We start from the raw sequence: 12,876 nt of genomic DNA, 5'->3' as shown, positions 1-12,876 counted from the left end.
TCTCTCTCTCTCTCTCTCTCTCTCTCTCTCTCTCTCTCTCTTTCTCTCATGTCCTGTTACTGCATCTTGCTAACTCGGCCATACTGCATGTCACTAACTCGACTTCTTCTCCGGAGCCTTTGTGTTCCACTGTCTGGCAGGTTAACTTCTATCACAGTGGTGCCTGGATAGTGTGACGTGTGTGGTTGTGCTGCTGCCGTGGTCCTGCCAGATGCCTCCTGCTGCTGCTGTTATCATTAGTCATACTTCTACTGTTATTTTACACATATGATTATTGTCACATACATATACCATCATATATTATTATATACTTACAACATATTGTACCACAATAACCGTAATTATTATTATAATGTTATTACTTAAATTAATGTTGTTGTAAGCTACTGTTATTACCATCTGTCCTGCATCTCTCTCTGTCTCTGTCTCTCTTTATGTCTCATTGTGTCATACGGATAACTGTTAATTTATCATGTTGATCTGTTCTGTACGACATCTATTGCATGTCTGTCCGTCCTGGTAAAGGGATCCCTCCTCAGTTGCTCTTCCTGAGGTTTCTACTGTTTTTTCCCATTACCCAGCCAACATTTGTATGTGGGGCCCATGTGGGTCGTAAATGGACGTGAAAATGGGCCCTATGTGGGATTGTCCACAGGTTCCACATTGGCCCCATGCCAGTTGCACACATGAGTGGGTTTATCCAGTAAGGGCCCAGATAAGATGCCAATTTTGGGCCCATACCCACTTGGTACCCAGGTAGCCCTAGCATAACCTATGTGGAGCCCACTTGATTAAACCCAACCATGTGGGCAACTGGAATGGGGCCATTATGGAACCCATGGACAATCCCATATAGGGCCCATTTTTTTTTAGCCCATTTACTACCTACATGGGTCCCACATACAAATGTTGGCTGGGTAAAGGGTTTTTTTGGGGAGTTTTTCCTTATCCGCTGCGAGGGTCCAAAGGATAGAGGGATGTTGTATGCTGTAAAGCCGTCTGAGGCAAATTGTGATTTATGATATTGAGCTTTATCAGTAAAATTGATTGATTGAAAATTGATATAGGAGGCACTTATTTAAGTCTTGATAATATTATTTCCCTCTTTTATATAGTTAAATCATTCTATAAAAGCTATTTTGCTAATGCACTTTGATGTTGTATCTCATGAAAATCTGTATTGCACTCTATTGTTTTTAATTTCTTTTAAAGTTAAACTTTTTAAGTGATTTTAAACAGTCCCACAATATGAAATGTATGTTTTGTCTTTGCTTAAAACACAAATGTAACACACTACTGCACCAAATTATCAGTGTGCATTTAAGTTCTCTTGTGCAGCAGGAGGTGGCAGCATTACCCTAGATAAAACTGCCCAAACAAGACAAGCAAGTTTTAAGTAACTTTCACCTTTATGAATTTTTTACTAAATTTAGAAAACTACATTAAATTGTATTGATTACTGGTAAAAATAAGCTAAAATAAAATATAAACTGTATATCCAGAGTGCTGCACAAAGATTTTCTCACATTACAGCCCCACACAGTGAAATGAGGAAGTATCACTGTACCTCTGGTTTCCACAGACTCCAGCTGCTTGACAGGTCAGCTGTGACCAACAAAAAACACACTTAAGAGACGTGACTACAGAAATGATACGAACAAGCAGAACCTGTCCAACAACCGGGCAGATGTGTAAGTCACCCATTGTCTGCCATTGTGTCCAGCATAAGCCAGAAAAGGATGGAAAATTAACAAACAATGAGGGAAAAGAAACACAGATGAGAAGGGGAAATTCTGAGATAATGAAATCCGGTGTTTACGAAAGAGGGAAGTTGCAAATATCACTACTTAAAATAATCATGCAAAGGAAACTTGAAAAAATATGACATATAAAAGCAAAACCCTGGATGGATCATGAATTAAGGGGCAAAATGAATTTATTTACAATATCACAAAGTACAGATACATAATAATGACAAATGCCTAATAGCCTGATTCAGCCAAAACCCATTAATCAAAATAATCCTAGCAAACAGTGCTATGTTGTCCTACAGCATTGTGATCAGTGACATTGAGAAATCCACAAATATACAGGGGTTAATAACAGCGTGTAGGTATACAATACAAAATATTGTAAGATCTGTGCATGGCAACACAATACAGTGAATCAAACACAGCTTAAAACATACAGTGTGGGGATTAGCACAGAAAAAAAGGTTTACACTTTTAAAACAGCAGTAAAAATACCTACATCTCCTACAGTCTTTCACAACTAACTTAATGTAGTTGGTCGCCACCTAACAGTTACAGCATTTACATTTGTCTCCAGTGGCATGGTTTTTTGTTCCGAAGTAAAATTCATTACATCCTACTTTGAATTCTCAGTTCTTACAAAAAACAAACTAACTAACTAAAAAACATTTTCCTCTGTTTAAAGATATTTCTCTGCAGGTTGAGGTATGAAGGTGTGGACCCAACATGTCGTCACAACCAGTCACTTGCTTTAGAAAACTATTCACTTGTCCAGAGTCACAGAATCTGGTGGCGTCCCACTGTGACTGGTTTTGATGGGCTTCATTGTTTCGAGGTCTCAGGCAGACAGGGGGAAGGGTTGCAGAGGATGCTGGCACTAGACTGGTTAATCAGTAACAGGGATGGGGTTGTCGTAGGCTGCTCCCTCCAGGTCGTCCACCCGCTTTCTGCGCATCTCAGGAGGAGGTCTTGGTGGTGGATTCTGAGGAGGTTGCTTGATGCTGTCTGGTCCTCCTGCTGCCCCTCGGCTCACGTCCTTCCTTGGAAGGATAGGCTCCCAGTGTTCACCTCGGATAGCTGCCTAGAAAGCAAGATGATGACAAAGAATACAAGTCAGTGATGGTTGGCTAGAATAAGATCAAGTTAAGCATGCCAGAAACCCATGGATGGATTATTGACCAGTCCAGGGGCCCAATGTGTCAGGGCATCCCTTGACTTTTATCTGCACAATGTCACTCAAATTACAGAACAGGAAGAGGCTTAAATACCACAAAGAGACACAAAAGACCACAAAGAGAGACAAAATAACTACAGAAACAGGCAAAACAACCACAAGAAGAGACACATAACGACCAAAAAAGACAGATATTTCCTCAAAGATACGAAATCCACAAGAAGATGCATAATGACTAAAGAAAGATGCAAAACAACAATAAAAAAGAGGCAAAGCCGTCACAAAGTCTGTGTTTTATTCCTGTGTAGGAGAGGTGGTGGAGCCCTCTGCATGTCTGTGCCTAGGGGCCCTTTGTCTCAATATCTGCCCATGCTGAAACCTATTATTCAAACCCTAACAACAATAATGTGAGGGTACATATCAGTGGCCCTTATCCTGTACACTCATATTTGTGTGCATGTTTATAATGAGATAAACTGTGCAGCCTGGAAGGCTTTATAACTCTGGTTACCACATCACGTACTTCTGAAGAGTTCAGGCACACCCCTGACTGGTCAGATTTCATAACTGCAAGGCCATGTCTCAACAGAGGTACCAGTAATGAAACAGTCCCTTCCTTGTTGCTATTTCCTTGTTTCCATCAGGCCCACCACTTCCTGCCTCATCTAACAACTTTATCAGTGTTGAGTATATTCAACCTGCTCTAACTGGAGATTGATATGGTAAAAGGTACCAACTTACCACAAGGTAGATGAGGCTGGCAATGCCAAGGCAGACGCATCCGAGGACAGTAGCGAGCATAAAACCTCCAGGTACACAGATTCTACAAAAGAGACATAGCTTTTGAGGACAAGAGACAATATAGTCCTTTGTCTTTTGATGGTGAGATGGTGAATGAGAGGAATGCTGTCAAGCAAAGGAAAGTGGCTGATATAATGAACTCACGCAGCATGTAGAAATGCTCTGACATAGTAGTTTCTTGTGAGTGGCCCAAAGGATTTCACAACCACAGTGAAGCAGTACTGGCCCCTGAGGGAAAAACAAGAGACAGGAGTGAGCAGTGACTGAAGTAGAGCCTACATGTTGCACAAACTAAATCATAGGAAAATGAGATCACTTACGTCCTCGCCACACTCGTGCCCTTGGCCCTCTTGCTTCTGGGGTACTCCAGCAGACACACAAAGGTCCCAGCAGCACTAGTTATCTGTCAAGGCTGTTTCATCTCACAGGGTTCACTAATAATAAGTCGTGTAATGACTGTGATAGGACATCATGGCAAATTCAAATAAGCACCTGTGATTGTTTCTGATATAAAAGTGAATATATGCAGGATATTGTAAGAATATCACATTAAAACAAAAACTACCTCTGCTATACTGTTGGTTTACTAATGAAAAACTTTATTGACTCGTGTATACAAATACACGCAGACATGATTGTGTTGATTATATATTGCCTCGTGCCTTCAAATGGTGGAATGTAGGCTTGAATATTTTGCAAAAAGGTAAATATATTTACTTAACTGTCCTAAATAACTTCTCTAGCTCTCTCTTAGGCATGTGATTATGAATTCTTACACAGCATGCAACTGTACTTAAGGGCCGCCATGTAAAAGTTGAATAAGGGCAGCAAATGGCTGCACAGACTTTAGTTTTGCATATTTGAAGTGGGACTCTAGCATTTCGGTCTCTGAAAAGTGTAAAGGATACACCGCATAAGCAGCAAACTGCCAGCCTCTGAACTGTCCAGCCACCCCCACTATGCCTCCAGTGAGGAGAACTGAAAGAAGGAAGCAGGAAGATAAAATTAAAACTTAAAACAAACAACACAGCCTCCCTTTTGTCACTCCACTCAGAGAGGAAAGTATGTTAAATTTTACATTTACTTGACTCTAAAATTCAGTTTAATTTATTCTTTACGTAGACTTACAGTACAGTTGAAAGTATTTAATGACTTTCAATTAAAATGTTCTTGGAAGTTATGTCATTAATTTCTCTGATTTCTTTTTAATATTTTGGTAAAGTTTTTATACTCACTGAGTCCCGAGGCCAGAGCCTGCTCATTGGCCCACATCGCCCACTCTATCTTGCCCATCGCGTTCACTCTGCAGGCTGCTGTGAATCACCAGAGAGCTGCTCTTAACTTTGATTGTTTCTACAAGGAAGAAATGTTTTTACGAGATGCGAGGTGTGTTATGTGTGACGACGGGGAGGCAGGGCGGGAGGCTGCAGTCGTCATTTCCGAATAGCGCAGGGCCACAGTGGAGAGGAGTGGCTAACCTTTCAAACTTACCGGACAGGTCTGAGCATTTATTAAAAAAAGGTAGGTGCAGCACCTGAATTTCATATGCTTATGCTGCTAATTGCCATCCGTTTTAAGGCCGTCACTCTGGTCTACGTTTATAAACAAATCTCTTAAAGGTGTCAGATTTTTTGCCTTAGATTAAAGAATAACTTCATGTTTACATAGTTGAGTCATAGGGGATTTCTCAACAGGTGCTTGCTGCCATTCTGATCATTTCAGCTTTTAAAGTCACTGGTCGTTGACCAAAAAAATAAATAAAAATTCAATAAAAATTCTCGCAAAAGCAAACTTGAATCTAGAAACGGCAAAGGACCAAACAACAAAACATTATATTGGCTAAAATATATTTTATTTCATGTTACAGAATAAAACCAACATGATTTAAGGATATCCTGTAGGTTTAAATTCAATTTTCAAAAGATGAAAACATAATCATAACACCCTCTTTACACACATGGCTACAAACATAAATTCAAACCGTCATAGGCAAAAAAAGTACTTAATGTTGCATTGTGCATTGCTTAAGAGCACGCTGGTAGTGCCCTTAAGCAGCAGCAGTGTGCCCATTTATTTACCAAGTTAGAGTTGAGCACATGTTCATGTCTACACCTGAAACAGTACCTCTAAAAGCAATAAAGAGATGAGAGGCACATCAGTACTGTTTGATGGTTAAAGGAAGGCTGGCAGAGATACCTGCACACCAAAGCAACCTATGCTACAGCCACAAAAACTTCCACAGGCTGACATCAATGCAGAAAGTATCAAGACAGATATCCCTAAATAAATTGACATTTTTTCACATTGATCTCAGCCTGTGGACCTTTTTGTGGCTGTCCAGCCCAGTCGCATTGGTGTGCAGATATCTCCACTGCCACCCTTTCTTGGTTGTCCATTGTACCGATGCACCCAAGATAAACTTTTTTGTTGCCCAAGTAGGTGCAGTTTAACAGCAGCCCTAAGACTTTGCACTATTAAAAGAAGACATACTAGAATCCACACTGGTAAGGAAGGTATCTGGTGTTGCTGGGATTTGTAAAAACCTGTTACATGTGACTAAAGCAAGTTTGATTTCTGATGAATTAGCTTCATTATTGTTGAGTGGATCTTTGTCCATTTAGGGCTGCAGGACATCAAACGGTTTTCTTCGGCAACCCATCAGATCCAAGCAGATGCTGAGTGTGATCCTCCACAACACGAGGGCCTGGTCCAGCCTTGAACACAAAACAAGAAATGATCATGACACCAAACAACAGATTCATCCTGGGTGTCTGTGTGGTAACATTTAAAAATGCTATTTTAAAGCTTGTTCTAATAAAGGCTAATAAAGTGCCGTTTAATAAACGTCTTTAGTGTAAAAACAGTAAGACAGAGGAACTACTGTGCATCATAATATGTGCCACAATTTTCAGTCGAAGGAGTGCAACACAATGTTTCGTAAAAGCATGCTAAAAGGAAATGTGGACATAAATCTGAATGTGTCTCGCAAACTGACAATTCATGTATCCCATCTTTCTACTGTATGTTTTGCAGCCTTAAGATAGACACAAAGTAAAATGAATAAAAAAAACTGATAAAAGTGATTTTCTGTCGCTGTTTAAAGTGAACTGATAAAACAACTGAGCTACAGAGTGATCACATCTATCTGTATGTGTTTACCTTGGTACTAATAATGTAGCTTATGCCCTTTGGCATGGGCTCTAGACCAATAGCCTGTTTCAACTCCTCAGAAAGAGCAGCGTGGTTGACAGGAAGACCCTTGAAAAACCTGCAGAGAAGGAAGAGACATTCACTGACTAATTTCAAAGAGGCTGAATGCAAACACACCTCAATAAAATGCTTATTTGGAGTCAAAAACACCCATGTATCACTGACTGTTTATGTATATGTATCATATTTTTAGATAAATTTATTAATTTGTATGTCAGTCAGGAGTCAGCTGTCAGGATTGCTCCCTCAAGCTAAGTAAGTTTGGTGACTGTCAACTCACTGTCCTCCGTTGGTCTCAGGGGGGAAGAAATGTTGAACCGCCTGAACAAACTCAGGAACGTGCTGCTGTAGAGTGAAGATAACAGCGTTGGGTCCTGCATCAAATGTGTAGGCCAACTAGAGGGGAACAAACAGAATGTGACAGTCACGTAGAGTTTGAAAACTACCTCGCAAGTTTCACATCTTCATTACATCATCTCAGAAATTCAGCTGCATGAACTGAGAGAAATGTTTCACATAAGAAAAAAAGAGCGTACACTCAATGATACAAAAGTGAGGACGTTACAGTTATACATAATGCATGAAGTACATGATCTTAAGACATACACACCGCCACAGACAAATGATCTTAAGAACTTTTAAAATATGTGGTATACATGTTTTGGCTCCATTGATAACTGATATTTTCGACAATTGTATCACCTTCAAAGCAGCCACATTTCCATACATCACTTCATTATGCAGAGAAATTAACCCAGTGTGCAAGAGTTAAGGGGATTTAGTGGCATCTAGTGGTGAGGACTGCAGATTGCAACCAGCCGAAACTTCTCCCGCGTAGAATTTATTCAGTGTTCATTGTTGAGGAGGTTTTTACTGGGAGCTAAATTATCCGCAGGGATCTCTTCCTCTTTAAAACAAAGAGACCAGGAGCCGTATTCACAAACATTCTGAGAACACTCTCAGAGAGCTCCAAACAAAACGTTTTATTAAGGAGTCCTAGCATAGGATGATATAGGAAAGTTCTCAGAGCAACTCTGAGCAAGGAAGGGACAAAACCTTTTACCTTTGCAAGGAGGTGTGGTTGAACATGTTGCTAGGTATGATGCATTCTGTTAACAGATATGATTGGGTGTCACAGACACGTCTTTTTGTGAGCCTGCAAGGTGTGGACACCCAGTGGAAATCAACTGCTGACTGTGAAAGTGTTGTCATTGTTAGTGTGATCACTCTGCTAATGGAAGGTTGAGACAAACCCAAGTCATCACTGCTGCACTGTTGCATTTTTCCAGTTTTCAAAACATCTTAGAAATGTGATCATTTTATTTCTGGTGTTATAGTGTTAAATGGGAAATGTGTGCATATCCCTAGTGAGATCAACCACACATATTCCTGCACGATCTAATCTGTAGCGTTTCATTTATTCACTGTCATTCAGCATTTGGAGAATATTTCTCCGACCTCTTTGTGTTTTCACCATTTTCTCCTCTGATTAAAAAAACTCTTAAGCCTTTTAAAAGTCCTCCTCCCTGTTCCTAACAGTTTTTCAGCTTAGGAGCTCGAAAATGTCACTATTCTGAGATATTTCTTAGAAGTTCGTCACTAAGAGCAACTCTTCATACTAGGAAGCTTTGAGAATACACCCCATGTGATTAAAACTGGTAAAAAAACAACAACTGAATAAACCAGTTTCACATTACAAATCAATGCTTCTATTGTACTGTTTGGCTTGTCACAGATGGGCCAGTAGCCCAACACCTGCTAATGTGTGCTCAGTTTTTTTCTCTGATAACTTAATGTGTGTTCACCTTATTTTGATATAGATCTTTTTAGCGGAAGTTCCTCTCCAAAACAAATGAATCAGGTGATTTAAACCAGTGAAAACACTGAATTAAGAAGTTTTACATAAAAAAGAAATCATGTTTTTCTTGTCACAGAGGGGCTGCTAATTACGGTGGCCAACACAAAACACAAATGGTCCTATCTAAAGCCAGTGTTTGGTTTGTCCATTCTGGGCTACTGTAGAAACATGGGGGTGCAATATGGTGGACTCTGCACACGAGGACCTGCTCCCTGTGTAGATATATATGAATAATTCTAAGGTAACTAAAACACAATAATCCTTATTTTAAGGAAAGTATACAATAAAGAAAACATTCTTATTATATTTAATTTCTTCTAATATATATCCCCCTAAATCTGACACACTGGACCTTTAATGTTGCATAATAATGCATTAACAAAAGGTAAACTCACAGCTGTCCAACACAATATACCAAGATGATTACTACATAGATATTGTTGCTCACCCTAGTCTCCCCGTAGTGTCTGTTATACCGATGCACCAAATTGATAACCTGTTGAGACACACTATTGAGGTAGAAGATAGGAGGGTATGTGTCAAGGCAGGTTGCATGGAACTGGTTACTGTCCTTCATGGTCAGTTCAGCAAATGCAGCAAAGTCCTTTCTTCGCACTGCTTCAATCATCTGTGTCATCCGGCCTGGGACGACAGACTCGGCCCGGTGCTACACAAACAGAAAAGATTGACCTTCTTGTGAGTGACAATAAGTTCGCTTTAAACACATCTCATTTCCACTTTTAACAGTGTTAACAGTCATGTTAGTACATTGAAAAATGTAAATTAAAGCAAGTGAACATAGTACCTTTAAGAGGCAGCTTGTTTGTACACTGGTTTGCATCCCAGAGGTGCTGCCCACTGGCTTCCTCTCAGCACTGGCCTGTGAAAAAGTGAATTAATTACACGTGATATAACTTTTTACTATTTTCAGTTAAAGCGTGCATTTTGTGCACTAGTCAACACAGTTGCTCAACATGTTTCGCAAGACTGTCATTTATAGAAGGAGGAAATTAGGTATGTGACCTTCACAATAGAGAACAAATGTGCCAAGACATACCTGACTCATATCATTATTTCAGTCGCTCTCACAAACACTCAAATTGACCTACCACAAGTACGAGGATTCTGAGCTCAGGCCAATGAGTCTCTGGCTCCACCTGCTGGGCTAGACTGTCCTTTCCATCGTCTTTCTGTCCCATGATCCATTGGACAAACCCTCCATACATACTTCGGCACGCGCTGCCCGATCCCTGCCGTGCAATCCCAGACAGCTCCCCCTCTACGCCAAAAACCCGGGCCAGAGTGTAAACTGCAACACAGTGATGAAAGAGGGGTAAGAGCAGAGGAGACTGAGAAAAATGAAGATGTAATAAGTATGAGAAAGACATGGAATACTGAAGAATGGGCACACACAGGCAGCATAAGATAGTTTGAACTGTTTCTGTTCTATGCTGAAATGCAGCTGTTGAGCTCTTGATAAAATTAATACTCTATTGTCATTAGTGAAGTGCTCACACTCACCGAGACAAGCAAATCCAGCTGCTGAAGAGGCGAGCCCGGCAGCAGTGGGGAAGTTGTTTACGGAGCAGATGTGAACTTTGTGAGACAAACAAGTCGAATCCAAAGCGGGGTCCCCGTCATTACGTCTCTTCCTTGCTAGTCGTCGTACTAAATTCAGAACACAGGAAAATGACACAATGGCCTGCACTCTCTAACTCTCAGTTTTTCTCATTTCCAGGCTTTTTAAGAGGAACAAAACAGACAGGACTCACTCTCTCTCAGACAGGATTGTAGTCTTGGATGGGTTATGTCCTCCTCTTTGCCATTGAGCCATATTCGATCTTCCTGAAATGATCTGCTGGTTGCAACTGTTGTGGTTGTTTTCAGCTTAAAAGAAGGAAGAAGAAAAGTCAGATCTATATCAGATTTAACACCTTTGCTTCAAGATTTAAACATTATACATGACAAAATTTATGTTAATCATCATCCAAGGCAATATTCAACACGGAGGTCAATATTTTACATAATCAGAGTCATGTATTTATACTTTCTTGCAATGTTTCCATTGTATTTTTCAAAATGCTGACATGACGTTTTAATGCCAGCTCTGCTACAAAGTTTGTCACAGTTTTACCACACTGTGTACATAATGCTTGAAATAGCACAAGTACATATAAATGTTTCAAGAGTGACCAGCTGAGCTTAAACTACCAGTTAACACAAAAATGCTATGAGTGGCATAATTACATTAGCCTCTTTGTTCTCTTATTTTATTTGGAGTCTATACATGATGGGAGGAATACACAGCCACTCAGGGCAGCAGCTCTGGGCAGGAGTGTTAACACTGGCACACTGATGAAGCTCAAAGCCTGTTTTCCTACAGAACACAGACACATTCATAGTCAGATTGATGACAATGCTGTGTACATAAATACCTGGTCTTGATGCAATGTGACGCTCAATGAGGAGTTGATGGGTAGAATTAAGTCTTCATTTCTCTTCCCCCCTGAAAAGGAAGATTCATAGGTGCATGACTGAGGTGTTGTCAGATTGATACAATTAAACAGTATGAATATGCTCAACTCTAAAGCCACCCTTTAATGTCCAATATTCAGTGAGACATGATACAAAAGTCACCATATAACAAACAACAGTGGAGCTACATCCATTTTCAAATGTATACATGCCATTCCTATGGTATAAGGTGGTCTAAAAGTATTAGTGAACACAAGCAAGTCTCTCCAAAATCCAAAACTTGAGAGGTAAAACTCAAATATTCAGTGTCATAGGGTATAAAGTGTGGAGCTGCTCCATAGACAATAAATGGTGAGAGGTGTCCTAGATGACACTGAGAGCACCCCGGGGAGTGTTCTGAGTATATGGGTACATGTTCTGTTTCAGGAAAGCTCATTTGGGTATAAAAAGAAAACAACCCCTCTGTGTGTCTACAAAGTTAAATTCCCATTCATTGTCTGTGGAGAAGCTCCACACTTTATACCCTATGACATCACAAGTTTGAGACTTACTTCTCTGGTTTCTGGCTTTGAGAGAGATTACTTCACAAATACTGATTGAACTTTCCTCTGCCACAGAAATAATATATTGGTATTTTCAATTTAGGTAGTGGTCCCCTTTAAGACATGACATAGTTACCTTTGCATCCTAAAGCTACAAACCAAACGTTACTACACGAGGATAAGTCAAGAAAGATACTTACAGTACTTGATCACAGCTATATTTACCGGAGCGGTGCATGTAACTATGTTTGGCTTGTCCATACTGTCCCCTGGTACAGCTGAATGTGAGCCTGTGTATGTTTTGATCGTCTATACCCGAGTATTGACAGTCTATACCTGAGTATTGACAGGCTATACCTGGGTATAGACATTTACTTCTAGTGGTTAGCAGCTACAGTTTAGCCAACCTTACTACAGCTTTTCCTCGGTGTCTCCCGATTGGCTGGTGTTGAACATGTGACAAACACCGCGACCAATCAGAGCCGAGCTATTTTGATGAGGCAGTCGGAATAGCCAATGAGGGATCATCTGACCACGCTCGTGCGAAATGGGGCAAGGACAGAGACCATCCCAAAGACTCAGTCAGGGTTTATTAAAATATACTATTAATCATACAATAATTAGAAAATGCATGTAACTGATAGTTATGACGCATAAAAAATATTTAAAAAATGAACTCACTGTAAATGTTGTAATTGTATACCAAAAGCTGGAATAAAAAAAGTACAAAAAATAAATGGTGTGCCACACTGTAATGCTCAAGTAGTGTAGCTACTTCAGTGGAATTTTAATTATACTTTAGTGTTTCCATTTTGTACTACTTTTTAATTGAACTCACAAAATTTCAGAGGCAAATTGTACACAAATTTAGATAATAATTAGGTACTTTTACCTTTGCTTAAGTAAACTTTTTAAATGCAGGGCTTTTGTCGTGGACCTTTTTTGACACTTTAGTAAAACCCCTTCCACTAATGGAAATAAAGTAAGTTATTGGAGCATTAGATGTCTCTTCTCTTCCACTTGGCAATGCAGGAGCAGAAAGGTCAAAGCAGTGATGAACGTTAA

General features: G+C 40.0%; 2 protein-coding genes across 2 annotated transcripts; both read right to left on the bottom strand.

Moving 5' to 3' along the window:
- Positions 1-1,918: 1,918 nt before the first annotated feature.
- cyba (cytochrome b-245, alpha polypeptide) lies at positions 1,919-5,119 on the bottom strand. Its single transcript, XM_033617369.2, has 6 exons — positions 4,962-5,119; positions 4,635-4,704; positions 4,047-4,121; positions 3,871-3,954; positions 3,667-3,748; positions 1,919-2,832 (listed from the first exon to the last, which is right to left on the bottom strand). The coding sequence occupies exons 1-6, from the start codon at positions 5,017-5,019 to the stop codon at positions 2,638-2,640; spliced, it is 564 nt and encodes a 187-aa protein (XP_033473260.1). The 5' UTR covers positions 5,020-5,119; the 3' UTR covers positions 1,919-2,637.
- A 444-nt stretch (positions 5,120-5,563) lies between these two features.
- mvda (mevalonate (diphospho) decarboxylase a) lies at positions 5,564-12,237 on the bottom strand. The gene is made up of 10 exons (XM_033647879.2): positions 12,012-12,237; positions 11,230-11,300; positions 10,567-10,681; positions 10,316-10,462; positions 9,904-10,103; positions 9,600-9,674; positions 9,243-9,461; positions 7,217-7,332; positions 6,886-6,994; positions 5,564-6,440 (listed from the first exon to the last, which is right to left on the bottom strand). The coding sequence occupies exons 1-10, from the start codon at positions 12,070-12,072 to the stop codon at positions 6,360-6,362; spliced, it is 1,194 nt and encodes a 397-aa protein (XP_033503770.1). The 5' UTR covers positions 12,073-12,237; the 3' UTR covers positions 5,564-6,359.
- Positions 12,238-12,876: the final 639 nt, after the last annotated feature.

This window comes from Epinephelus lanceolatus, chromosome 2 (assembly GCF_041903045.1).
Source record: "Epinephelus lanceolatus isolate andai-2023 chromosome 2, ASM4190304v1, whole genome shotgun sequence".
Lineage (NCBI taxonomy): Eukaryota > Metazoa > Chordata > Actinopteri > Perciformes > Serranidae > Epinephelus > Epinephelus lanceolatus.
The sequence above is the reverse complement of the archived record's forward strand: the minus strand, read 5'-3'. Positions and strand labels throughout refer to the sequence as shown.

Excerpts from the sequence above, each read along its gene's own strand:
- mvda (XM_033647879.2), bottom strand. The coding sequence starts at position 12,072 with ATGGACAAGCCAAACATAGTTACATGCACCGCTCCGGTAAATATAGCT. Across the intron at positions 10,104-10,315 it reads AGCTGGATTTGCTTGTCTCG|TTTACACTCTGGCCCGGGTT; the intron begins GTGAGTGTGAGC and ends ACTGTGTTGCAG. Across the intron at positions 6,995-7,216 it reads CCTGAGACCAACGGAGGACA|GTTTTTCAAGGGTCTTCCTG; the intron begins GTGAGTTGACAG and ends CCTTCTCTGCAG.
- cyba (XM_033617369.2), bottom strand. The coding sequence starts at position 5,019 with ATGGGCAAGATAGAGTGGGCGATGTGGGCCAATGAGCAGGCTCTGGCC. Across the intron at positions 4,122-4,634 it reads CAGTTTGCTGCTTATGCGGT|TGCTGCTGGGACCTTTGTGT; the intron begins GTATCCTTTACA and ends ACAGATAACTAG. Across the intron at positions 3,955-4,046 it reads GGCACGAGTGTGGCGAGGAC|GGGCCAGTACTGCTTCACTG; the intron begins GTAAGTGATCTC and ends TTTTTCCCTCAG.